We start from the raw sequence: 27,772 nt of genomic DNA, 5'->3' as shown, positions 1-27,772 counted from the left end.
AAAAAAAACAGAAGTAGGTGTGGCTTGTGCACGGGACACCTCTTAGAGGTAGGGGGGGTGGCCATGAGAGCCACCTGGCTCCCATTGAGAGGTGGTGGGTGGCTGCGTGAGACTACCAGGGGTGGCTCATGCAGCCACCTCCACTTTTTTTTTTTTTTTTTTTTTAATATATATATATATATATATATATATATTTTCCTTTTTAATGTATTTTGAGGGGTGAGTGCGCCAGCCATCCCTATATATAATTATAATTATTTCTTATACGTATTGACAATTTTCTTTTCTTATTAAACGAGACGTTAGTAGCCTTCTCAGTGCATGGGTATGAAAAATAGACGAAAAGATCTATATGATAACAATTAGAATCTTAAGAAATAAATCAATAAAATTTAAACCTCAGAGAGTGAGATGATAAAAAGTCATGAAAAATGCTACACACCTTCAAGTGCACAATCTCTAACGTGGCAATGAAAATTACCATTAGATCTAAAATTCAATAACGATTCATCCAAAATATAATAATAATTTTTACTGCTACAACACAGAGTGTGCACTTGAAAGCGTGAGAGTAAAAGTGTGTAGCATTTCTTAAAACTTTTCCCTTCAAATAAAAATGAAAGGAAATTAGAGAGTTTTAAATGAAAGATGAGCCGCTCCCAATATTTGTGCACTTTATATCGACAAATCCAACAAAAAAAAAAAGGCTCCTGTTAGATGACCCCTGTAAAATTAAATATCCACTGGGCCAAATATATTATTACACACATGCTGATCAATATTATAAAAACAGATTAAATCTAACACATCAGAACACAATTTTCCAGGGCCAATATGTTACAAACATCATAGTATAGTAAATACCACAAAAGCTACACTGCCCAGAATGAGATTTAAAACAAAAAACAAAAAACAAAAATTGTAAGCTCACGAAGCCTCAAATTAAGCCTCAACATCTGAACGTGTCGGGAATTCGAGGCCCTGAAGTGCAGGTATCTTGTCCAGATCTTCTTTCGAAAACACTGGTAACAACCATAGTGCCTTTTTTGTGCCAAAAACCTTTAAGATAGAAAAGACCACACCAGAATGAAATGAGAAGACCGCACCATAATGACATGAGAAGACCGCACCATAATGAAATGAGACCTAGCTATAAGGGCCCGAAAATTCCTCAGGCCAATCAATTTTATTATTGATAGTTAGATTTGCTTGGACAAAGGCCTTAAAGTGATTTCTTGTAGAAGACCAATAAACGACCAACTCAGAGGTAGCAAGTCAAAATGTTTTCAAGAAATTACATTGGCTATAATTTTTTTCCTCTTTTTTCTTTGTACGATATTTCTTAAGTGTTACATTCCCATGGTGATTAAAGATTCTTTATATGAAGACCCTGTAAATAGGATATAATGTCACATACCTTCTCTCTCCATCTCAACCATTCTTATTTTCAAAAAACTTACTCTTTCAAGTTCACAATACATTTTCTTCCCCACCTCTTTCTTTTTCCATTTTTCATTTTTTGCTACAATTGCAGAAACTTTAGTATTAGAGTATTATCTCCCTGGTAAGCCTTTAAAATCATCTATCCCAAGTAACTTTTCCCAATTTTTTGTGTCCATACAAAGTAAAGAAAGAAGAGATTCCAGAGGGCACATCCAACTAGGTCTCACCTGCTCAAAATTCTTTTTCCTGCCCACGTCATACCTCCACCTGACTGCTTTCTTCTTCTCATAAACCTGAAACATTGTTTTGAGACGATTATATATGATATTTAACAGAGGACTTAACCATCAAGAGCAGGTAGTGGTTGTTTCCATTAGGTGAGAGAAAACTTTTGAAAATATAAAAAATGAGTTTATTACTTTATTTTGGAAGTAATTGAGGTCATGATAGCCCATGCATTTTACGCAAACTTTGGTCAGCTATACTCCTCCAACATATAGCCTTCTTCTTCTTTTTTTGTGGAATTGAAGAATAATTAGCCATTTATTTGCAGTTATAGCTTAAAATAACTGCCAGAGTTTGTAGCACATTCCAAGAACAAATATATGGCAGGTCATGGTGAAATGTCAGAGACTGACATAGGAATCAGAGTGCAAGAGCGAATTTACATTATCAAAATCTGAAAAAAAAAAAAAAGAAGAAGTAAACATTGTGGTTATTACCTCGACTGACGTGGTATTGCTCAACACAAGAGATGCATGCATAACTATGAAACAAAGAAGACTCAGCGCAAAGGCTAAATTTAGAACTGCATCAAGATTGAAGGTACACAATCTGTAAGGAATATGGAAACAATGAGAAAGCAGAACTACAGCATGGAGATAAAAGGGTAACAAAATAAGATTTCAGGCTGAACACTTACCAAATGCCAAAAACAAGATTGCCAGACTTCCAGGAGAGGTAGAATGATTCTTGGCTTCACTAAAGAATTGGATAAAACTAGGCAGCAAAACTAAGGTATCCATTGTTGTCTCAATGAATGTATAAAGCTGTCAAGGGAAACGATAAGAGAAGGAAAAAGTAAGCCAGGAAAAAAGAAAAAATAAGCTTGTCATCACCACCCACCCCCCCCCCCCCCCCCCCCCCCCCACAACACCCCCTCTCTCTTTGCTTGCTTTCGGTAAACTTTCTATGCTTACTTCAAAGGTATAAGTTTTACAATTGAAGTCCTTCAGAATTTCAGAACCACCATAATTAAGTCAAGTTTACTGATGTCATAGTAACGAGATCTTGTGAACCCTTCAAGTAATAGTTACTAAATTGGGAAGAGACTCCATTTAAGCATTTTTAGTTATCTAAAGCAAAATATTACAAGCAGCAGCTGCAACAGCAATAATTTAAAATAATTAAATTATGAAAATTTTTTACAAAATCTTAAAAGATCTTACATTATACATTTTAAGTTCATTAATCTTCATTACAGTAATTATTTATTTAATATACTAGTTTACTTTCGATCTTAAGGCCTGTTTGAAAGCAACTTCAACTAATGTAATTTCTTCTGATAAACTTAAAATGAGTTACAATATTTTATCCAGAATTGATGTCTTGATTTCAAAATTCAAAAGTTTAGGTGGATAATTGGGTTGAAATTCAAAAAATTTTGGGGATGAATTCACTTTCAAGTCCTCAAATAAGACATCTCAAATAGGTTTGTTTTTTCTTCTTTTTTCTTCTTAATGAGTTACAAAGTATATTCCAATAACCATGGGCAGTCATTCTTCTGTGGGCATGTGGGGCATAAGACCCCTGTACCATACTTATATTCTTATCCTCTGAAGAAGCCATTTAAGATAGGCCACAAAACTAGAGGCCATTCTTCTTCTTTTTCTTTTTCTTTTTCTTTTTTTCTTTTTTTGTGAGCCATTGCAATTATTTCCTTTGAAATGCTACCCGAAGTACTCCTACTTCTAGACACGTTGCTGAGGAGATATATTTGGGTATTATCCAGCTTATTCAAATCATGGACTGGGTGTTACAACCCAATTCACTGGCTCTTATTAATCAATGATGAATACAACAAATTCTGGCATATTTAGCTACAAATAAATATGGAAAAATAACATGGCTTTACCAAGAAGAGAAGAAAAAACTTATAGTTGAACGCTCCAACACAATTCACCACCCAAACACAATGATGATCCATCTTCAGAACACATCTTTGGCCTACAAATAGAAAAGAGTTACAAAATCTAAATGATTCTGAAATTTCGCTGTAAACTGTATTTGAACAAAGGGCTATAGCAAAATTCCAGAGGAATGCAGGAATTCGAGAAATACACTGTTATCTTTTTAAGAACTATAAAAGCGTAAGACCAACAAAATCCTCAGAAAGTGCAGGGCAAACGAAACAATAGATGCTGAAAATACAAGCATAATAGAAACACATGAGCGACATCAAAAAGCAGGTTGACTTACAAATGGAGCAATGATGGCAACGTGGTGGCTTCCCATTTTGGCATTGACTACAATAGCCTATCGGTTTTCTTTCCAGTCCACGTCCATCTGAAGAAGACCATGGAGAAGCTAAAGCCTCAGGTGCAGCATGATGATACGACGCCGTAGAGCTACCAGCCTCCATATTATCCTCCTCTGTTACAGGTCTCCAATTTTCAGGCACAGAACCAGGGTTCTTAAACACTACCATGAAGTAGCTCCATGTTAACAGGATTAACTGCAAACAAAAAATTCAGTTTAATTACTATATGATATGTTTTTCTCAGAATCCAAAACATACAAAGCCACTGCACCCAAATCTAATCCAAGATAATTTTTTGAACCAGATTTTGCCGTGCAATTCAATCAAAGAAACAAAACTAACTGGGAAACCATTAAGGATTAAGTTAGGGATGAACTACCAGAACATGGAAGAGAAAGAGAATAGAGAAGGCCAGGAAGGAGTGGATCCCACCGCGAAGCAACTGTGGGCCCCAGGTGAGCACCACAACGGCGTAGTACGAGACGGCGATAATTGAAACGACTAGGAGGATCATGAAGTAGCCCAGGACTTTGAGGCCCGAGCAGAACTTGAATAGGTTTATGTCCATCCCGGGAGTGGAACACCGGCCTATCCCGATTTGGGAGATGACTGGGACGGCTCGTCTGGTTCGAAGGGGTGGGAATAGGCGCTTCCAAATATCCGCAGCCAGGTTTTTATTTGTTCGTCGATCGGATTTGGTCAGGAATTTCTTTGTTTGGCACTCGATCAGCGGGACGAGTTTATGAGAACAGTTCGGACTTTCGAGAAATTAGGGCACAGCGAATTTGGTCGTAATTTCGTGGGGGGGTGAAAGAAGAAAAGACAGCTCCGGCGTAGATGGACTGGGTAGAAGTACCCCCATTCAGTTGCTCGAGTCCCACACAAACGAAATTCGCTTGATTTACTGGGACACAGTTTTGCGAAGTTCCACCGACTTCATCTAACTTTCTAATTTCCTTCGACTTTTTTTTTTTTTTTTTTTAATAAAATGAAAAAAAGAAAAGGTTTAATGGGATCCTTCCCGCTCTTGATTCGAAAGAAAAAAATGACTGATCTTATAAAATAAAAATAGGTGAGCTCCAAGCAATAGATCCACAACAAACTAAAACAGTGCTAAAATATATACAAAAAGTAAGAAATAATACAAATAAATGACATGATCCTTTTAAGTTTCAAAGGACCGCATAAAGCGATTTCATAAGTTAAAGAAGCGCAGAATAAGATAAGCTTATCTATACTCCCTTCGATCAATAACAATCACTAGAAGGAGGTTAAAATGGTAAAAATACTGTTAATATTTGAAACTGAAATTGCATAAAAGAAATGTATCAACACAAATTCAAATACAAAAATCTCCTTTAAAATGAGACAATAATCAAAGTAAGATAAAAAAAACTTAAAAAAAACTGTAACAACAGAGACTGACTGGGAAGAGATCTTTGGCATGTGAGATCCACGAGCTAGAGTAAGAGATTCACGCACCGGCGCGTGGGAGCCACGCTCCGGCGCTTGGACGACTGATGGAGGAAAGGCCAATGATGTCGAGTAGCTGGGACGCCGGTGAACACGGTGGAGAGACGCATGAGAGGCAGAAACCATCGTAAGAACGTAAATCTAACTTTTAAAAAATTAAATCTAAGAATTACAATAAAAACGACCACCAATGCGGGGCGGATGTCACGTCGATGGTAAACAGGAATGGCACGATGGAGTAATGATGTATCAAAGATTGCCATTTTACGAAATTTCAGTCAATATAATTTTTAAAAAAATGAATTTAAATTTAAATTATTAATGACGTGACAAAATTTAATAAGTTACTAATTAGTGAACTTTCCCATGTCACTAAAATTGATTTTTTTCCCCTTTTCCTCATCTGAAGCGCGAAGGAGGGAAATTCGAACCCCTCCAACACGTTTCAACTTTCAAGCTTTAAAGCTTGAATTTAAGCCCCTCTCTCTTTAGCTCAGGGTATGGGAGAATCGAACGCCACCGGGAACTCTCCTTCGCCTCTGCTCCTGTAAGTCCTTCAATTTCTTGCCTTTCCTCCCTCTACTTTCTCTAACTCTCCGTCTCCGTCTCTGTCTCTTTCAAAATATTTTTAGCCAACTTTCTCTAATTTTCCCTCTCTTTCTCGCTCTCCAAACAGGAAACAATTGTTCTCCGAGAACAGCTCCACGTTGATGGACCCCGACGTCGTCGAAATTCCCCCCCTCGAAATTGCTCAGAAAGTAAGAGGTCCAAACAAAGCATATTTTACTTTCCTTTACAACTCGATTCTCTGAAATTATTGCTCGAGTTACTTTCTCTCGATCACATGCTTTAATTTGCACGCTAAACGAATCCATGAAAAATTGTTACTCTTGTAGCTTTTCCGTGTTGGTTATTGATAGTACCCATGCGTTTTGCTGCAATTTCATGTTGGGATTAATGTTCCACTGTAATAGGTCTTATTTAGCTTAATCTTGCTGTAAGTAGTTTTAAATTGCTTGAAATTGATAAGGTTTGTGCGTCTTCATTGAGAGAGTGTAGAATCCTGCTTGTTTTGCGATATTGGGGATTTTTTTTTTCTTTTCTTCTAATTGATTTAAGGAAAATGTTACATGGAGGATCCTTGCCGCTCCTGATCCAAAAGGAAGAAGAAGTGGCTGATCTTATAAAAGAAAAAGGGGTGGGCTCTCCAATAATAGACCCAGAACAAACCAAAATAGTGCTAAAATATATACAAAAAGTAAGAAATGGGACAAATAAATGACTAAGTTCTTTCAAGGGGTTGTACAAGGCGGTTTTATTAGTCAAAGAGGTACATAATAAGACAAGCCTATCTATACCCCCACTTGGGATCAACAACAACCACCCAAAGAAAGTTTAAGTGGTAAAAGCACTGTTAAAGCCTGAATCTGAAACTATAGAAAAGAAAAGTACAAACACAAATTCAAATATAAAAGTCTCCCATAAAGAAGACAATAACCCAAGTAACATAAAGATACAGAAGCAAATATACAGCAAAAAAGCCTGAAAATAAGCAAATCTAGCGAGTGGCAGTGCAGAGGACAATCGGACCGGCGCCAGCGAGCCATGTGCCGGCGTGTGAGATCCACAATCCAACGCGTGGATGGCGGAAGAAGGATCGGCCGGTGTCGTCGGGTAGAGGGGACGCCGGTGAGTGCGGTGGAGGGGCACGTGTGTGACAAAAAGCATCGTAGGAACGTAGATTTAGCTTTTAAAAAGCTACAACAAAATCAGCCACTGACACGGGAAGGACGGCGGCAAACGTGAACGGTGCGATGGACGGCACGATAACAAAGCCAAAACACTGAAGTTGCAAATCCAAGTGGGATAAGTCATACAAGACGACGGATAAAACCTCATCAAAGGTGAGGTGGACTAGAGAAACCTCTAGCCAAATAACAACAAAAGCAGTAAAAAACGTAAAGGAAAGAAGAGAGGGGAGGAGGGAAGAGATGTGGTCCTTCCCTCCTCCTTCATCCAGCTGAAACAAGAAGAAAAAAACCAGGGAGAGAACGTTTGGGTTTTTTGGTGAAAGAGAGAGAACAGAGAATGATGGCTAATTGCGATATTGGGGATTTAAAATGCCTAATCTCGTGCAATTTTTAGGTTTTAGGTTCTTTTTGGATAAATTTGTAAGTCTCTTTTTTTCTTTTTTCATAAAATATAAAGTTTTTGACGAGTGACGTGTCAGACCTCCTGACACATCACTAAAACTCTGTCACTAAAAATTTGTTGTGTTATTTTTTTTATTTTTTATTTTTTATTTTTTATTTTTTATTTTTTATTTTTTTATTTTTTTTGTAGTGCTAGGAATGCACTTGCATTAAGAGCATTTGTAGTAAGCTTGTCAAAGAAGATTTTTTGCCAAATTCTGCCGAGTTTGCTCAAAATCGCCTCTGTAACAAGCTTCTCAATGCTACAGTAAATTTGGTGATTGTCAGATCTACTCGTTTGGTCTGCGGAGCCAAGCTTCTCTCATCTCTTCATATTTTCTATTTCTGTATTTAATCTTCCCGCATTCTCGATCTCCTGAAGCCAAGAAAAGGTTGAGCTCCTTCCCTCTTGCAAGCTTCTGTGAATCCTTGGTTTGATTTGGTTTATGGGTTTGGTTTGATTTGGTTTGTGGGTTTTCATTCTGAATTTCAGATTTGATTTGGTTTATAGGGTTTTATTTTGAATCACAGATTTCATTTGGTTTATGAGTTTTGATTTTGAATCTCATATTTTGATTTTGGTTTGTTGTTTTGAATCTCTCTTCCTCTTCTCTGTTTCTCTACAATTCATGCTTATCATTTGCGGCCGAGTTGCGTGATAAGTAGGCGGAGATCTTGACAAAATTAAAGTACTTTGTAAGTTGTAATACTTGGGGAATCGGCATGGATGTTTCGGGGTTTAAGTTGTGGTTGAGTGGTTGAATTTCCTCTATTTTCTTGAAAGAATATTAGCAGTAGTTAAACGCTTCCAGCAATACTCCTATGTTCAAACTTGAAAACCAGACCTTCTTCCTCACAAACAATGGAGGGCTTCGCTTTATGTCAGCTTTTACAACTGCTGCAGTGGCAGACGCAACAATAAACCCTTATTTGACTTATTTCCATCAACAAAATTGCACAAATCCGTATACCCAGGTACACCACCAGAATCTTATTTTTCTCAGAAGTTGGAGCCCAAAGTTTGCATCTCTTGGCTGCTAAAGTGTAGAAACAAACTTCAGATTAGACAAGTTCATGCCCAAGTGGCTGTGAATGGGTTGCACCAGAACCCCAAGTGGCTGTGAATGGCTGTGAATGGGCTGTGAATGGGTTGCACCAGTTAGTAATAGTGTAATGGTTGGTGGGTTTGCTAAAGTTGGAGATTATATGACCTGTTTTGGGACATTTAGGGAGATTATTCGGTGTGGGGTGTGGTTGGATAATTACACAATGCCTTCTGTGATAACGGCTTGTAGGGATATAACTGACCTCCAAATGGGTAGACTGATTCATGTAATTGCTTTGAATTATAATTTGGAGTTGGATCATTTTGTTTGTGCTGCACTTGTAGACATGTATGCAAAATGTATGGCAATTCTCTACAATGTACCATGCTATAAGACATAAGTTACTTGAAAAATTCTCTTCAATTCTGTCATACATGGTGTCTCTACTGCAGCAGCGCGTTCCTGAACTTTAGTGTCTGTACCTGTGTTTTACTAATGTCTAGTCCTGTCAAGTAATTACACTAGTTACTAGTATAATCTTTGGATTTGGTTTAAAGTTGTTTCTGCAGAAGGTGGAAGTTGAATGCTGTTAGAAGAGCTGCTACTTGTACAAGTGTTTGGTTGTTGGTTGGGTATGTTTTTTTCTTTTAGTTGCTTTAGAATGTCGTTTCTGTAGCAGGGAAGGATGTAAGTCGTGGGGAGATTTTGATATTCTTTGGCTTGTTGACAGTTATTGTTTGTAGGCGTGTTTTGTTTGATGTGAAGTTTTTGGTATGATACTGTTCTGCAGTATCTTTGTGTTTCAGCTGATTTGCTGGAGAGTTGTAATTGTGTTGTTTTGCTAATGGAGAACTTATTCATGAAAAAAATAAAAATATATTGGATTTGGGTTCTTTGTACGCCATGTTTGGGCACCTCATGGATGAAATGTTCAAATGAAGGTGAAAGAGTTTTTAATTTGCAGATCTCTCTTGCTCAAATTGTTCGGGGGAATCACAACTCCAACTCTGTAATAATATGATCAAACATGAATTCATGGCAACTAAAAAGAAACCTACATGAATTTGTACTTTTCCAGAGAATAAATTCTCTCATAATCTCCTAGTCAAACTAGTAAATTTTGGTTTCATGACGGTTGAAAGTGATTGGAAATGGTTGTTTTAAAACCAATAAAAAAAAAGTAGTATTTATTTAAAGTAGAGAATATTTAGAGAATTTGGTATTTAGAGCTTTTGAAAAAGAGTAATGATTCAATGCCACCTAAATATACAACTTTTTACCACCTTGCCTATGTGGCAAGGTGGTCCCCACTATTTTTTGAGTTTTTTTATTTTTTAAAAATAAATTAAGGTGGTGGACCACCTTGCCACATAGACAAGGTGGTGAAAAGTTGTATATTTAGGTGGTAGTGAATCATTACTCTTTGAAAAATAGCTAGTTAAAATAACAAAAGTAAATTTTCTAACTAAAATTTGTTTAAACTTTGACTAGTTCACTAGTAATGCTCTTACCCACATCCAACACAAAGGCTCTGCTGTTGAAAATGGAGTACAGCCATAATTTGCATTGCAACATAAACATATATGATGGTAGCTGAGTGCCATTCTTTCCAACAGAATGCTGGACTTAAATTTGCTCTTAATCAGTAGCATTTTTCTGAATAATGAGTCACATGACCATTTACAGAAAATTCCATTATTCTCCAATTTTAATATTCTATCTCAATTAAATCACTTCAACAACACAAGGTAGATATAACAATAAGAGGTAAGCCTCAAATAAGACTACTCAACTCAACAAGCTTTTACTTCCAACTTGAGATCGGCCAAGCAATTTTACTATTTTAGCCATTTAAGCTCTGTCTAACTCCACATCCTTTGCTACATCATTGCCATCGCCTGGATCCTCCTTGACCTTTTACCTCACTAAACCCATGGTAACCTCTTTGGGTTGTTGCAATACTAATATTTGGGAAATCTGAGGTACTATATATGAGTCTTTTTTTTTCCAGTTCTATCTTCATTTGTAGCCAAGTAAGATCCTCTTGGATAGCTTATCTGTCTAAAATTTCATGGGCGAGAAACCTTCATAACTCATATATGAGCATAGTTCGCAAAGATATATGTGACAATTGAAAGCACCCTTACTATGTGCCAACAGATTGAACTACCATCCTGCACTTTGCAGCTCTCTACAGAAGAGATGTACTAATGAGAGAGAGAGAGAGAAACCAAAACAAAGATGGAAAAACCGCTCCCAAACATAGAGAGACTGTTTCTGCAAAAAACGATACTGGGCATTTGCAGAAATCCGCAAACTTAAAGAGTTTCCTTTGGAGAGTAAATATTGCAATGAATCTAAATTAATTTAACCCAAAACACACATGCACAATCTAAACATCTTAAAGTTTTATAATTTGAATAAAATACATCACTATTGGCATTAGAAACCTTATGCTCTCAGTCAAATAACCAGCAGAACGGTAACCTGTTTTGAATAAACAGTGTCTCTAGTAAGGTTAACCTGGTTCAGGAGTGGCCGAACCACCTCCAAGGGTCACGAGGGTGGTTCAGCCACCCCATTTTCTCTTTAGGGGTGGGAGAACCACCCCGAAGGGCCATGGGGGTGATTCGGCCACCCTAAACCGGCCTTACGTTGTTTTTTTTTTTTTTTTTTTTTTTTTTTTTTTAATTTTTAATTTTTTTAAAGCTTTAAAAAAATATATATATATATGTGGGCTGTGACATGGCGTTGATGTGGCGACTTACGTGGCATCTAGGACAGGTGTCGAGTTTTTAAGGTTGTTATGTGGCGCTGATGTGGACAATCGTTAGTTTTTGGACGAAAATTTGGACTTTTCCCATAGCTTAAGTACCATCTGCGATACAAAATGAACTACAAGGAGCAAAATATAAAAAAGTTAAACCACATGTATCAATTACCCTAAAACTAATGATAATTTTTAAGTATTAAGATCTCTCCAGTTCAAGGGAACTAGAGAGTATCCAGTCCCTTATAAAATAAGGGTATTTTTATTTTTTTCACATTATGAGGGACTAGATACTCTTCGTTCCTTAAATGGAAAAGGATCCTTATCTAATTTTTAAGGTCCAAAAAAAAAAAAAATGTACATTTGAGAGTAAAATAAAAATGTGTGTAACATTGATCTATAAGAGCTCAACCCGACATAAAATTCGACCAAACAAAAAGAGGGACCCTCCGGCCTCCACTCGCTTGTCCGTCCATTGTCTTCGGTTAGGCGTCGGCTATGTCAATGTGCCATGTTTTTCCCACATGAACAACGTATTACATTTAATCATATCCGTATCTCATGGCCTCAAGATCTCACAAAGCTGATATGTCAAGATTAAATATCAATAAAGATATATTTTATTTAAAGATTATTTGACTCTACTACGTTAATTTTATAAAATATTTAGCTGATACATAGTATTTTTTTTTTTTTTTTTTTAAAAAAAAGTTGTGATAAATTACATTACTGATTATAATAAGTTAGGCTGTTAAGCTCAAAGTACACTTGTGTCGATGCAGCTAAATATATTGGATCAGTTAGGCATAACGTGGCGCAAATCTAGTGGTTAATTGGAGAGAAATGAGCGCATCGGAGCCAACCCACCTCAGAATAGCGCTAGTTTGTCTTTACTCTTTAAAAAGTTCAAACACCAAATCTGGTCTGGTATTTTCTGAATATCGTGTTAGTTTTAGTAAAACAAAGAAATAAAAAAAAAAAAAAAAAAACAAAGAGGAAAAATTCCATAAACCCCGTCCGTAACTAAATCCTCTTTTCTAGATTCAGAAACCATACAAACACTCACAATCTACTCATCAGGTACTCTTCTCTCTCTATCTCCAATACCGAAATTGGTAAATCCGGGGCTTTATTGATTGAGGTTTTGTTTTATTTTTTTTTGGTGGGAGCTAGGACTAGGGTTTTGTGTTAGTTTCAAGAAAGAAAGAGGGGCAAAAAGATGCAGCAGCCACCGCAAATGATCCCTATGATGCCATCGTTTCCACCCACAAATATCACGACCGAGCAGATTCAGAAGGTACCCTCTTCTACCTGCTTTGCTCTTTCACCTGCACCCCACAATGCTTAGAGACTGATTTATGTTTGTGGGCGGTTTTTTGTTTGATAGCTTTTGTTTATGGGGTTTGATGGTTTATTTGGATTAATGGGTCTCTGTGATTGTTGAGTTTTGGAAATTGGAAGGGTTTATGCGTTGGGGAGATGGGGTTCTTCTTGCATTTGTTGCTAAGCTTAATTTAGCAAGAAATAAGTTCACAAGAAAAAAATGCAAAAAATTTAGTTTTTGATTTAAGTGTGATACAATTGATTGTGACATGCCTATTTTACTCCTGTTAATAGTGAACTCCTTTTAATAGTGATGACCTTCTATGTGTAAAATGTTCCTAGTTATGATGCATAAAACATATATCTAGAAATCCTTGCATTGCGTGTGATCGTATAGCTATGGGTCATGTCTCGAATGAAGCATGCTGTACATTCTATATAGTATGAATATGTGCCTTCTTGAGCAATACAAAATTTTTTTTGGCAAAATCAGGCCCGTTCATATTTGTCAATTAAGCTGTCAATTAAAAATGGTGAATATCTTTCTTTTTCTGTATTAGATTTTTCTGTAGAATAAGGTTTGAAAGGTTTAATATGAGCTTTTAAAATCAAATTAGGGCGTTTCCACTTTTGGTTTCCTTCATCTTTATGTTTGTGAGGTTTGGTGCTTGTTCTACATTCTTGAAGCTCTGATATATTGCTCCGTATGAAATCCAATTTGAATTTGACTTTTTCTAGTTGTTTTAACATACAAGGAGGAGTCATATGACATAATTTTTATAGGTAATTTAACTATCAGAGGGAATTTATTTTTTATTTTATCAATGTAAATACTGGAAACATTTTTTTATCTTAGAGTGAAACGCATTCAATGAATCAAAGTAAAATGCATAAAGTGTGTAGCCTCCCCCCCCTCCCCCCCCAAAAAAAAAGTACAAGTAATTCAGTTGAAAATATGGCCTAGATGTCTTTTCTTTTTTTGACCCTTGCTATCATTCTTGCAATTGGTTATATAGCTCTATGTGCTATGTTCTTGGGATATATATGCAAATATATCTCATTGTTGATAATTCTATAGAACACATGACAGAAAAATCATACAGAAACCCACTGAACCAATGTTGTTAAAAGCGTGCGCCTACGTGTGCTTAGTTATAAATTCCATCCTGTTTTGGTGGGAATGGCCAAAGTATTTCTTACCATGAATAAACTGGTATGCCAAGCCCCCTCTTTTCATTTCGCTCAAAATTTTGGTCTATTCCACCCAATTCGGCCTATTTTTTTTTGGTTCAGTCTGGTAACATTTTGTTAAACTGTTTTTGAAATTTGTTTTTAAACTTTACAGGTTTGTTTCATCAAAGTTAGGCCTTGACCATTTGATTTGTAATTAAAAAGAACACTTTAAAAACTGGTATGTATGATGGTACATACCTATTGTATTATGTCATGATGAGTTAGATGAGTTTGTTTTGTATTTATAAATATACAAACTTATATACATTTATAGTGCTATATCCGAAACATATGGAAAAATGCTTCGGTATTCGTATTTTTCATTCCAATAGACAAATTAAAATTGTCACTGGAACAGAATTATTAAAGCACAAAGAGAAAAGCACTATTCATCTTAAAGCAAAGCACATCCAATGAAGCACCGTGAAAGTGGAAAAAGCGCACTGTATTTTTAGAGGTGCGAGGCACAAAAAAGTGTGTTTTTTTTCCATCAAAATATATATAGTTGTAGATATTTATCAGCAACCAATTAAGAATGGCTATGCACTAGTGGTGCTCTATTTTAAGCACTTTTTGGTTATAATTTTGTATAATCATGTGCTTGGATTTGATCATTCTACTTTGGGTATATTTTATAATGCATGGGAAAGTATTTGGGGTGGTTCGGATGGGTTAAAAGATATGCCAATGCAAGTTCATTTGGGTTTTTGATTATTTTGCTGCTCCCATTGATAATTTTATTTGTTTGGATTATTAAAATGAAATGGCCTGCTTAGGATTTAGAATTTGGACCTACAACCTTCAAGCAATTGGACAATGCTCTAACTGCTATAAGACAAATAAATCACTATTTTGATAGTACTTTTATTTTAGATTATGAATCTTTTTCTTCCATTGCATTTAGAAAATAGTGCGCTTTATTTTGATCAGGCACGATTGCACTTTGCACTTTGACTCCATAATGCATTTGTGCACAAGTGTGCTTTGAGCTTTTAACAACACTGCACTAAAAAATACATGAGTTGAGAGCTTACAATTTTAAGTCCTGTTAATGGTCTTTGACCCTTAGTTTATGTGAAAAATGAGATGTTTCTTGAGAGCCTAATTTCTCCAAGTTTCTCCTTCACTTATGGGCATGCTGAGATGGGAACAAACTTTAGAGATGCTTGTACCAGATTTCGAGTATGTGTCCCATGGTCTCTGGATGTTGGTATGATTATGGCTTATTTTTCTTCAGCTACTGTCTACTAGATTACATTGTTCATTTCTCTAATAGATTTTGAGAACATAGCACCTTCAGTTCTGGAAACAGACTTTTTCTGAATCTATCTATCTCATTTCATCTTCCACTAAAATGGCTTCTATGGCAAGCCGTGGTTAATCCCTGTCAAGGGTCATTGTTGTAAAGGGCCTGCTAGTCTGCGGCCAGTAGAAGGTTAGCTGGGTCCTGTGCAGTCCTACTTAATTAAGTCACCATGGGCACATGGGACCCTTGCAGAACACATCATTTATAATTCAGTGCAGAGGGCTCATCCCATCCGTTGAATTAAAAGGAGATGAGGGAGAGTAAAATCTCTCTATTATCACTTGACAGATGTGTCCATTTTGTTGAAAGAGCAATTTCATCAAAAGTCATTAGAAGGGACTTTGTTGGTGTTGATAATTATTTACTAGCGAGGTTTTAAGTTTTAACAGTGCCAGTTTCAAAGTCAGTACTAAAGGTAGGATATGGGACACCTGTAGTTAAATAATCTAGATAACTGTAAAGCCAACATTGATAGATATCTTGAAGGCTCTTCAGTGTATTACCAGGATGGTATCGGGTAGTATGTTTGATCATTTACCAAAACAAAATTGAGGAAATTCTCTTGGGTTCTGGTTTCTAATTCTTTTTAAGCGTATGATTGAATACCTGTCAATTTAGCGATCAGATATGATGTCCCATCACAATTGAAAATTGCATTTAAGCCTGCATTTTCTTATGAGATTTGTGATAATTTCTTCTAAAGGTCAGAAGATGCTTCTACAGGAATCTAGTTAATGGAAATAAAAATTGCTTGACGTGATTTTCAGTCAATTGTCATGGAATATTTCATGATTTTTGAAAAAAATGTGTGCAATGGTACTCATTTATGTTCACTGTGCACCCCCAAATGTCATTTATGTATGTGTGTTGACTTTAGAATGGCTTCATTAAGAAGTAGCATTTGTTTTTCTGTTAGAACTCTCTTTTAGTTTGCATGGGTTGATCATTCAGCAATTCTGTTTTGTACATCCACTTTGATTTTCACTTCCTACTGGAAATCATATTATGAACTGATGTACATACTGGCATTGGCATGAAGATTTTAATTGTCCAATGTTATCTTTTTAATGCTTTGTGCAGTACCTTGATGAGAACAAAAAATTGATTCTGGCGATATTGGACAATCAAAACCTTGGAAAACTTGCTGAATGTGCCCAGTAAGTGACTTCTCTCTCTCTCTCTCTCTCTCTCTCTGCCTGCATGTATGTATGTGTTCTACATCACCAGGGTTTTAATTGGTTGTGCTTTTGAGATTAAATGCCAGTTTTGGATTGTTAGAAATATCAACTTGTAGTACAAATAATTGGCATTACGTTTTGAGAAACCTTGCATTGTTTTGTTGAAAGCATTAGCTGAGATACTTACCTGAGGGACTTCATGAAAGGTTGTTTCTCTTTTATATGGTTGTTAGGTCTGTCACTCATCTGCAGTAAATGGAACTAGAGATAGAATATGGTTTGCATAGCAAAAATATGCTTTTTAAAAAAAATTCTTTTCCCGTTGATATGAAAGGGACTGCTCTACTGTTTATACTGATGGTGGACTAAGCACACCATAGTCAGGGAATTATTTCATTTTTTTGCTTATGTTCTTAATAGGTATTTTCTTGAAAAGTACAGAAAGCAAATGATGCCATCAAACTATCACTTTCTACATATGAGTGAGTTGTGTTGGCTTCAGGTTTGACTTGATACTTGCGTTTTTGCTTATCTATGGTATGGTTATCACATTAATGATGTCCCAACACAAAGCATAAAAGTGTTCTGGAACTTGAGCCCTTAGTGGTCATCATTGTTCTCCTAGTTCAGTCATAAATTCTGGTTTCACCTTAGCCACGTTGTGCTGATCACGTGCCATCAGCACAACCTCCACCTCGCCACCAAATCAAATTAACCAGTCGATCTTGTTTTTTTGACATTATTATCTTTCTTTTCATATCATAAAATCTATTGAAAATTAATTGTTTTTTCACTTGAAATTGTGATTTTATTTTTAAAAGACATATAGGTTTGGGTTGATTCAGTAGTGTGAAGTAGAGGTCTATACATGAAAGGGAAAATGGAAGCAGCAATCATTGAATCCGATCATTTTTTTAGTCTTAAAGTCTCCAAAGTAAACAAGTTGATTTATTTGTATGTGCTATTCTACCAAAACCTTTTTTAGGTGAAGGTTATTTTATGAGTGCTTATGTGACACCCCAGAAAGTTAGTTTCACATTGGGAATATAGGATTGCTCACATTGAGTGGGTAGAATATAAAGATTTTTTTTGGTTGCGAAGTCCCACATCGATTCGTTGCTAGGTGAGGTTGAGTTTTATAAGTGATTCTAGAGAGCTTCAATTGCAACTTGATTAGTCTTTTTGGAGTGATAGTCCAGATGTGGCTAGCACTTTTCTTGGGTCGTTATAGATGGTATCAAATCAAACTAATATCATGTGGTACTGAGGCATTGCATGGCATCGACCTTGATGGGCACACCAAGGATTTGAGTGGGGAGAGATTATGATACCCCAGAAAGTTAGTCTCACATTGAAAAAATAGATTGCCCACATTGACTGGGTGGATTATAAAGGTGTTCTTGGGTGCTAAGTTGCACATAGATTTCTTATTAGGTGAGATTGAGCCTTAAAAATGATGCTAAAGAACTCCAATTGCAACTTGACTAATCATTTTAGAGTGATAGAGCAAATGTGATTAGCGCTTTTCTTAAGTCGTTACAGCTTGTGGCTCTAATGCTCCGTATTCTTATGTCTAGTATGATATGATATGATTGGTAATCATTCAATACTTTTTAGTTTATTTTCTAATGAAGTGGATGTCTTTTTGGATTGAGACTAAGGATTTGAAGATTAAGAGCGAAAGTAGAGGTTTTTCACCTACACAAAAGCCCAACATTAAAAAAATAATAATAATAACCCTAAGATACCAAATCTCTTTTGTCTTTCAATCTTGCTTAAATTTTGGAGGGAAATTGACCTGCACCCCCTTTGAGTTTAGACCCATTACCAAATTGATCCCCAAGTTTTTTAATTTGACAACGAAGGACCGCAATTTTAGCCTCTAGCTGAATAGGTCATTTTTGCATGTCAGACCAATGACTTGATACCGCATGTTAGAACTACCATGTCAAAGCTTCAGCATGGTGATAGTGAATCAGCAGCAAGTTCACGTGGAAGGCGATGAAGAACTAGACCCGAATGAGGTTCCAAATGGTGAGATCCTAATTGGATCCAAACAGCCAATGGCATTTGTTTAGGAAGGGTCAGAACATGACAAAGTTGTGTGGAAGGTGACAGAACTGGACTCGAATGAGGTGACAGAACTGGACCCCAGCAGCTGTTGATTAGTGAATGGCATCTTCTTTGTTTTTGTTTTTGTTTTTTGTCTTCTTTAGCTTTTTGTTTTTTTTTTTGGGTAGTTTTTTGTTTCTTTTTTTTTTTATGAAGTTTTTTTGACATAAATGAAAATTTTAAAATTTGTTTTCAAATCTGATGTGGCAACTCTGACATGGTAGTCCTGTTATTGGTTTTACGTGTAAAACTGGACATGCTACAGACAGACCTGTTAAAAATTGGACGCAAAATTGGAGGTAAAAAACTACTTGGCAGGTGGCTATAACCAATTAATTTTCAAAATTAAAAACTAGTGGATGGATTTGGCAATGGGTCTAAACTCAAGGGGTTCCAATTCTGGATTATAGCTTGATTGGTCATGACTTTGTGTTCATATATTTGAAAAACTATTGTGTATATGGCAATTTTTTTTCGGTTCTGTGTGGAAGTGCAGTATACATGTTACCATATCAATTTTGGTGGTTTAGGTACCAAGCTCAGCTTCAAAAGAATTTGATGTATCTAGCCGCAATTGCTGATGCCCAACCACAAGCACCAACAATGCCTCCCCAGGTGATTGTAGGCATGATTCTTCTCTTCCTGATTCCTCATATTGCACACATCTTGTTCATATGTGTATCAAACACTTGCAGATGGCCCCGCACCCTGCACTGCAACAAGGAGGATATTACATGCAACACCCACAGGCAGCAGCAATGGCTCAGCAACCAGGTATTTTCCCCCCAAAGCTGCCCTTACAATTTAATAACCCACATCAGATACAGGATCAACAGCAACAGCTGCACCAGCAGCACCAGCAGCACCAGCAGGCCATCCAAGGGCAAATGGGAATGAGAGCCGGAGGGGCCAACAATGGCTTGCATCCCATGCATACTGAGACTACTCTTGGAGGTGGTGGCAGTGGTGGTCCACCTTCTGTAAATGATGTACGTGGGGGAAGCAAGCAAGATGGCTCTGAGGTTGGGGCCGCTGGTGCTGATGGCCAGGGAAGCTCAGCCGCTGGGCATGGCAGTGGTGACGGGGAATCTTCTTACTTGAAGGGGTCAGAGGAAGCAAAGTAGCACGTTTTTATTTGCCATTCCGCATGAATACATGTGGCTGTTGATAGTAGGTGTCTGTTAGAGTAGAGTGGTACGCTCTGAGTAGATTGAGCAAAGTAGCAGAAGTTTCCCCCGTAGTTTGTAATAGATTAGGTAGGAGAAGTTGTATTGTAAGTGTCTTTGCAAATTGCTTGCAACGAATTGTGACATCAGATGAAACATGTGGTCAGACAAGACAATCTTAGCCGGAAGAGGAAGAGAGGTGGAAGCATGTGGTCTCTATTTCCGTATTTGTTTTCAAATGTTTTTGTCTTTAAGGGGTAGTTCAATTAATTGGAGACCACGTCTCATGAAGCGGAGATTACTAGATTGAATCTCCTCTCCCTTTCTCTTGTGTGGACTACTTCCGTATCTGTCAATTTTAAATAACATACAAGCACATGCAGGGTCTTCCAGACCTGAGATTTCATCCAAGTTTTGTTGGTTTTAACCATTATATTCTCTCTGCAAAATACATCAAGTTTTGTGTTTCTATTTCGTGTATCGGTGGCAGCCAGATTGAATTTACGTTTCTATTTCGTGTTTGTTTCAACTGTATGGTTTACTGTGAAAAAAAAAATGATTTATGGAAAAGGGTTCCAGAATTAACGAGGGATCTGATTTGTTAAAAAATGTCTTTCTTTCTTTTTCAAAATAAAAATAATAATAAAATTCAAATACAAAACATTCCTATAAGTATAAAAACAGTTTTTGTCATTAGGTTACATCAAAGTATATTTTTAAAAACAAAGTTGAGAGGGAGAAAAGAAAAGAAATATAAAGAATTCTCCAGATTCCAGAGTTTAAAAAGAGGACGAAAGCATAAAGCAGTAAAGGCGGTGATTCTTTTTAGAAGTCATTTTCCAAATCAAAGAAGAATAAGAACGTCAGTTAAAAGGTTGAGTACCGGATCAAAAATAGTAAATAAATGAATAATAATAATAATAAAAAGTCAATGAGGCTAGTGATTGATGGTTGAGTACTAAATCAATAATAGTAAATAAATCAATAAAATCAAAGGCGAACAAGTGAACCTCAATCAATGAGGCTTATGACTATATAATGTTTTCTTTTGAATATTAGGATAAGGGGCGGATGATGTAAATGTGATTTAGGTTGTACATAACTAAATAATTGATATTTTATTATTTATATAGAACGGACATGACTACACAAGTATGCCACACACAAATCCTATAAATATCCTCTAGCACTCAGTTCTTCCAAAAATGAAATTAGGGCAAAAAATTGAGTAGAAAACACCTAGTTAACTATGGTCAACTCAAAAACTAAGTAATAGGGTTTTTGTGAAATCCTCTAAGATATTAATGGGTAAAAGGATTAGAGTTGGTTGAATGTATTTACCAAAATAACCTAATCCTTTTTTGGTAAGACCTGCATAGAAATATGCTACTAACATGAGTAAGCTAAAGCAACGGTGTATTTATATCATTTGTAGGTGCGGCTAATTCTCCATGAGGTAACCGTATGATTTTCCAAGGTAAAATAGTACCTGACCAGTAGAAGTAAGCTGGGGAGAAGACTTTTGATACTTTTTTGATTCTATAAGCATATGGCGGTAATAGCCAAAGTCGAAGTGAACGGTTAACTCTTGTAAATGGTTAGAGTTAAAAGTCAATCTTAATGTGTGTTGATGATGTGGCACAAGTTCCGACATGATAGATGCCGTGTCAAGTGATGTGGATTGATGGAGTGTCAGATGCTGATGGCAATGAATCGGTTATTTTTGCTAATGTGGATGTTGACCTAGCGTTAGGGTTGTCGTGGTAGGCTATATGGATGACAAGTGGCACATAGTGTGTAGAAAAAGTGTCGGCACGTGGATGACTCGTGAAGCAGGAGTGGTGCCACGGGGTTAGAGTGGCAGAAAATTTAGGCGACACGTGCGAGCATGCAAAGACTCCAATGGTGATAATCTTGAATACTCTAGAATGGTCGGTGTTGAAGCTTTCGACCGTCATGATTATTGATTCTTTGGATTGATAGTGGCAGCGTGGGGTTGCTCGGGCAAAGCATTCGAGTGGTGCATATGGGTGTGTGGCAACTCCAATGGGATTGGTCTCGACAACTCTAGATAGATTGTCTTCTGAGGTTTCGATCGGTATAGTCACTAGCTCGAAACAATGCATGGAAGAGGGAAATCGAAAGAAGGCAGATCTATTGGAATCGTTGACAATATTGGGCAGCGCTAGAGAGAATGTCGAAAAATTGGAGGAGAAAGGTGGGGAAGGAGTTTATTGAGTCACATATAAATATAGAGAAGGGACCTATATATATAGGCCAGCTAACCTAAACACACATACAATAAACAATATGGGACCACAATACAATATACAACATATAACCTAATTAACCATGAGCAGGTCCGACTTGATATATTTAGAGGACTAAGGTGAAAAGTTTAAATAGAGCCTTTTATTTATTTAAATAATAATCAGTTATATTGATCTAACATTAATTTATACTATGCGAATTAATAATCAGTTATACTCATATACGAAAATTCAATAATTCATGAAATAATCAAATAAAAAAAAGAAGTAATGCAAGTGGCTGAGTAATTTTTTGGTCATTAGGATTTACTAACCTTTTTATCACTGATCATTTATGGATGATTTTAAGGACTTGAACCTGAGTTGGAAAATCATGAAATTGGAGAAGAGAATTGTCGAATGAGACTTGCATAAACAAATTGAGAAAAAAAGAAAAAAAAAAAAGAAAAAAAAAAGAAAAAAAAAAAAAAAGGAGAACGTTGTAAAAAGAGTGATTTGGGGGTAGCTAGGTATCAATTTTCAAAAATATTTTGGGTCTATTCAAGAAAATCATAATTAAATATACATACCCACAGGCCACAGCGATCTATGTCACTGAGGATAAATTTTTTGTCACGTGTTTTGTGTATAATATGAATATCTTAGGCATTAAATTTTTTTTCCTATTTAATTATTTGTTTATTGTAATTGTAAGCCTTAATTAAGGGTATTAACTATAACAAAAGCCTTACTTTTTTTTAGGCAAAAGTACAAATATCCCCTTCAAACTATTTAAAATTGTCAATTGTGTCAATATCTCCCTTTAAACAACTTAAAAAATGTCAATGTCTTCCCTAAGACCAACAAAAAAACAAAAATGACCTTAATTTTTTTTTCAATTGGACAAAAATGTCTTTATAAATTCAAAAAAAAAAAAAAAAACTAAATCTAATTTTTTTAAAAAACAAAAGCTTTTTTTTAAAAAAATAGAAAGAAAGAAAGAAAGAATTTTAAGTTTTTTTTTTTTTTAAAAAAAAAAAAATAATTTTATGAAGTGTATTTTTGCATTAGGGAGACATTAACATGTTTTATAATTTAGAGTAAGACATTGACACAATTACTGGTTTGGAAGACATTGACAATAAGGTTGGAGGAGTTATCTGAACTTTTTTCTTATTTTTTAATTGCCTTATTTTTATTTTTTTTTTGAAACAGAGAACTTCATTACTAAATATAAGCCTCATAGGAGATTACACTTGACCAAAGACCAATACAAATACAAGAGAAATTCATACATGCCCGAAGGCAAACACCACTGCCCGTAGGCCAATTGTGACCAAAAATAAAGAAACTCCACCCACTAAGTCAGGAAAAACCCGACTTAAAGCAGCTACCAAATGTAGACTGTGAAAAGATCCAGAATATACAAAAACAACAGCTACCCAAATAATAAATAAACATTACAAAGAACAGACTTTAAGTTCCTCTGAACAATTTAGCACATAAAAGAGAGACAGATCTAGCATGAAAGCCATCAAACAATCCTAAAATGACTAAAAATTACAAAGGTAGACCGAAACAGAAGACACAAACAGAAACTACAACCCATTGTCGGCATAAGAGACAGGCGGATTTCGCCAATACTGGCGGCGTGTGGGAAACACGCGCCGACCCCAGTATCACCCAGCCGAAGAACAAACAACGTAAGCCCCCTCCCCACCGTGCAAGACCAGAAAATGGCGGAGCGTGACCGTCACGCGCGCCAAAGAGAAAAAACCCCTCTGGCGCGTGCAGGCCACGCTCCGAACTTCGGCGATCGGCATGACCTGTGCGACCGGCAGCAGGAGCGGACGGCAACAGAGAACTCGGCCAAAGGGCGCGTGTTTAGCAAAAATCAGCGAACGAGTGTAGATCTGGCTTCAAACATCTGAAAAACAACAATGAAAAACCGGCAAAAAAAAACACTCCTCCGACGACACAAAAACCAGCCACTCCCCCACCTGAACAAAAGAGAGTAGAATCTTCTGCCTGAACCAAAGAAAATGAAACCCACCATAGCCCACAAAGCTAGGTGAAACATCAACCCCCACCGAAACAAAAAAGGGGAGAAACAAAAACGCTCCAAAGCCCTAAGCTAGGAGCCACCACCACCTGGAGAGGGAGACGTCCCTCTCCCAGCAAAATCCAACCTCAAATAAAACCCCTCCTGGAAAAAAAAAATTGGGAGCTTCTCTCTCCCCGAGAAGCCACCGACACAAATCCTAATTGCCTTATTAAATTGGGCGTCCCAGCAGTTGCCTAATTTGCCGAAAAGCGAAAAACACCCGATTTTGTAGTTGTACGTAGTTAGTGTCGGATCAAACCGGGTAGAAAAGAAAAATATAAGTATGTATACTTCAATAACCTTTTAATCCCAATATCCCATGCCAAATTTTATTTCAGTCGTTTTCACTTCTCCATCCGAGTAATAAACACGCAACCTACTCAACCACATCTTCTTCATCCTCCCACCTCCCTTCTCTCTCTCAACCTTTCTTTTCCTCTCCTCTTTTCGAACCATGTTTTGATGCCAAGTATTCAGTGCATCGATACGTGCCAAAGCCATAGTTGATTCCTCTCTATCTATAAACCCTCTCTCTCTCTCTCTCTCTCTCTCTCTCTGTGGAAATATTTTTAAACAAAGACCAAGAAACCAGACATCATCGTCCTCTGTACTGCTTGCCACTTACTCGTTTTGAAAAGCTAAGAATATTAGTTGTCTTAGGAAGGAGTCCAACATGAAAGAAGGGCAACACAGCCACCAAAAGAGACTCATCTCGGTGGCCTTAAAACTTGCAAAACCAGCGGCGTACTTTACTCTCCTCTTGCTAACCTACACCGTGGGTTACCTATCCGCCCCTTCCTCCACCTCGCTCCCCTCCACCCCAATCCCCACCATCGACGAACTCACCAACCTGCCCTCCCAACTCGACAACTTTCGAGTCACGTCTCATTGCGCCGACCCGCTCCCCTCCGAACTCGTCCGCCAAACTATTCTTCAACGAGTCTACAACGGGACCTCGCCCTTCGAGGCGTTCCCCCCAGCGCACGTTAGCTCCCTCCTGCGCCGCCAGAGAATCAAAGGGTGGGGCTCAACCGGTGCCGTTTTCGAGCACCTAATCAAAAAAGTCAAGCCCCGCACCATCATTGAGGTGGGCACGTTTCTAGGCGCGTCGACAATTCACATGGCCGGTTTGACTAGCGAACTCGGCCTCGACACCCAGATCCTCTGCATCGATGATTTCCGCGGCTGGCCGGGGTTCAGGGACCGGTTCAAGGATATTCAGATGATAAACGGCGAGGTTTTGTTGATGTACCAATTCATGCAGAACTTGGTTTCCAAAAACGCGAGCGAGTCGGTTATACCCGTGCCGTTTTCGAGCGGGTCGGCTCTCGACATGCTTTGCGACTTGGGCGTGTATGGTGATTTGATCGAGGTTGATGCGGGTCATGACTTTTTGTCGGCGTGGTCTGATATAAATCGGGCGTACCGGGTTTTAAGACCTGGTGGGGTAATTTTTGGCCACGATTATTTTACCTCAGCTGATGACAGGGGAGTTAGGAGGGCAGTAAATTTGTTTGCTCGAATTCACGGCCTCAAAATCAAACTGGATGGGCAACATTGGGTCATTGATTCCACTTAGCTCCTGCGCGTACGTGGAACTTCAAACTTTTACCTCCACTATTTTACAATATTGATTTGATAGTCTCAATTAATTTTTAAATTAATTTATATATATATTTAAAAATTAATTGAGACTATATATCAAAATTATAAAATAATTATGAAATAAAAATATAATTTTTATTATTACTCTTCACACACGGACACAATTGTATTATAACCTTATAATAAATTGAGTTATATATATATATATATATATATATATGTGTGTGTGTGTGTGTGTGTGTAATAAAAATGATGGATTTTGGTAGACCCTACTTAGTATACAGAATTATTTGGGAAAAAAGTGAAGTGGGGGGGTTGTTCGGGTCATTTATTAGTGTTTGAATGAGAAATAATTAATGGAGTTTAGCACCGGATTAGAGACAGCTTAATTACCCGAAACATCACATTGTAGAATCATCCCATTTGTTTCATATGATTGTTGTTGCCTGCCCGGTGCATGCTTGTTTGCTGAGCTTAAGAGAAAAAAATAAACTTATATCTGAACTTTCTGTTTGATGGTTCTTTAGCATTAATTCCATGTCCTACATGTTGGAAATGGTGGCCTGTGGTCTTAATCAAGGAAGGAAAATATTGCACGTTAACGTTAACGTCCTTTTTTTCTTTTTCAATGCAAGAAAGTGTTGCCTTCTGATTGGAATTTAATTCATTCACCAAAGTATATATTTTTTAGGATTTGATTTGTCAATTCTTAGCTTGAATAATTTATTAGTATTTAAATTGGTCTCCTGAAAATATTATGTGCCAAATTAGTCAATTAGCTAGAATGATGAAAAAATCACACCAAAAACACGCTTTAATTTCCCCACGTCGTCAACCTCTTATCTCGATCAAGAAAACAGGCAATTGCTTTTGTTTCATAAAAACATTATAAAATACAAAATATTTAAAAGTACTTAATTTATTCATTATTACGTCACATTAGAAAACTTACTTACCCTTCCAAAACATTGTTCAATCTTTTCTTTCATTTCATATATATATATATAGAAACTTTAGTACCGGAAATAAATCTTTCTTTCTAAAGAGTGAAACGATAAAGCATTGATCACTAGGTATAATTTGTATAAAAATATTCCTACTACTTTGCTTGGGGTTGGTTCGTCCCTTAGGATCGCTTTAGCATACTTGTGCCGCTGGATGCGCGAATTGTATATATAGCATAACCTTACTCGATAATGATTAATGAGTACTTTGCATAACCATCGTTCGCTATGGGTGCATGGCACACTCAAGGTAAGATTTCTTGTGTGATAACTCACATATTTGTGTAGCCGTCGTCTATCATGGTTGCGCCCTGCTATATATCCGTCATTCATTCATTCATTGTCGACACTTGGTACCGGTAACATTCATCAATCATGGGATGCTGTGGGGTGAAGCTGTATAATAAAATAATGCACATGCATGCTCAACCATAGCATTTGATATATAGACATCTCATGACATTTTGGAACTTTTTCATATCCCGACATTTCATAACTTTTGATGTTGTACATGAGCATGTGCCTTTTTAGTGACGTACTATAATAGTTATTATCATATAACTTCTTTTTTTCTTTTTTTTTCTTTTTTCTTATATAACCATAGCAATTTCACTATGAAAAACAGTTCATGAAATCATGACTCAGGGAAAATAATAATAATAATTTCGTTTGCATAAATCATGCAGCAAAACTTTTAAATAATATTTTGTAGGAGAGTTTATGCACCTTGTGTAATTAATTTTCCCTTTATGTTTTCACCTCTTAGGTCTTGTTTGTTCGTTAGATAAGTTTTTGGAATGGAATGACTATTCTATGAAAATAACTATTCCCTTACGAAGAGAAGAGTAATAACTATTCCTAAGAAATAGACAACATATATATATATATATATATATATATATATATATATATTTCTTTAATTTTTTTCAAATTAAACTTATTTTTTACAAAAAAATAAAAAATAAAAAAAATTAAAGAATTGGTTAGATTTTTGGGTGGCTGACCAACCCAGACCACCCATAGATTGAA

General features: G+C 36.7%; 3 protein-coding genes and 1 long non-coding RNA gene across 4 annotated transcripts; 3 read left to right on the top strand and 1 right to left on the bottom strand.

Annotated features, from left to right (window-relative positions):
* Nucleotides 1–655: 655 nt before the first annotated feature.
* Nucleotides 656–4,927, bottom strand: LOC133864633 (probable protein S-acyltransferase 12). The gene is made up of 7 exons (XM_062301022.1): nucleotides 4,362–4,927; nucleotides 3,922–4,177; nucleotides 3,578–3,669; nucleotides 2,366–2,492; nucleotides 2,166–2,251; nucleotides 1,671–1,736; nucleotides 656–1,059 (listed from the first exon to the last, which is right to left on the bottom strand). Exons 1-7 carry the CDS (start codon nucleotides 4,548–4,550, stop codon nucleotides 943–945), a joined length of 933 nt encoding a protein of 310 aa, XP_062157006.1. The 5' UTR covers nucleotides 4,551–4,927; the 3' UTR covers nucleotides 656–942.
* Nucleotides 4,928–5,843: 916 nt separating this feature from the next.
* Nucleotides 5,844–9,578, top strand: LOC133864667 (uncharacterized). Its single transcript, XR_009899544.1, has 3 exons — nucleotides 5,844–6,002; nucleotides 6,132–6,213; nucleotides 9,251–9,578. It is a non-coding gene; the product is annotated as an uncharacterized LOC133864667 (long non-coding RNA).
* Nucleotides 9,579–12,409: 2,831 nt separating this feature from the next.
* On the top strand, nucleotides 12,410–20,192 carry LOC133864517 (GRF1-interacting factor 3). Its single transcript, XM_062300872.1, has 5 exons — nucleotides 12,410–12,543; nucleotides 12,637–12,760; nucleotides 16,406–16,482; nucleotides 19,146–19,230; nucleotides 19,311–20,192. The coding sequence occupies exons 2-5, from the start codon at nucleotides 12,683–12,685 to the stop codon at nucleotides 19,737–19,739; spliced, it is 669 nt and encodes a 222-aa protein (XP_062156856.1). The 5' UTR covers nucleotides 12,410–12,543; nucleotides 12,637–12,682; the 3' UTR covers nucleotides 19,740–20,192.
* A 4,222-nt stretch (nucleotides 20,193–24,414) lies between these two features.
* Nucleotides 24,415–25,880, top strand: LOC133862384 (uncharacterized). The gene has a single exon (XM_062298175.1). The coding sequence runs from the start codon at nucleotides 24,808–24,810 to the stop codon at nucleotides 25,711–25,713; it is 906 nt and encodes a 301-aa protein (XP_062154159.1). The 5' UTR covers nucleotides 24,415–24,807; the 3' UTR covers nucleotides 25,714–25,880.
* Nucleotides 25,881–27,772: the final 1,892 nt, after the last annotated feature.

Source organism: Alnus glutinosa, chromosome 3 (assembly GCF_958979055.1).
Source record: "Alnus glutinosa chromosome 3, dhAlnGlut1.1, whole genome shotgun sequence".
In the NCBI taxonomy this organism is placed as follows: Eukaryota; Viridiplantae; Streptophyta; class Magnoliopsida; order Fagales; family Betulaceae; genus Alnus; species Alnus glutinosa.
This window is presented reverse-complemented; position numbering and strand designations above follow the sequence as displayed.

Coding starts and splice junctions, on each gene's coding strand:
- LOC133862384 (XM_062298175.1), top strand. CDS start 24,808: ATGAAAGAAGGGCAACACAGCCACCAAAAGAGACTCATCTCGGTGGCC.
- LOC133864633 (XM_062301022.1), bottom strand. CDS start 4,550: ATGGACATAAACCTATTCAAGTTCTGCTCGGGCCTCAAAGTCCTGGGC. Junction 2,252..2,365: donor AATCTTGTTTTTGGCATTTG/GTAAGTGTTCAG, acceptor ATCTTGATGCAG/TTCTAAATTTAGCCTTTGCG. Junction 1,060..1,670: donor GGAAAAAGAATTTTGAGCAG/GTGAGACCTAGT, acceptor TCTATCTTAAAG/GTTTTTGGCACAAAAAAGGC.
- LOC133864517 (XM_062300872.1), top strand. CDS start 12,683: ATGCAGCAGCCACCGCAAATGATCCCTATGATGCCATCGTTTCCACCC. Junction 12,761..16,405: donor CGACCGAGCAGATTCAGAAG/GTACCCTCTTCT, acceptor TGCTTTGTGCAG/TACCTTGATGAGAACAAAAA. Junction 16,483..19,145: donor AAACTTGCTGAATGTGCCCA/GTAAGTGACTTC, acceptor TTGGTGGTTTAG/GTACCAAGCTCAGCTTCAAA.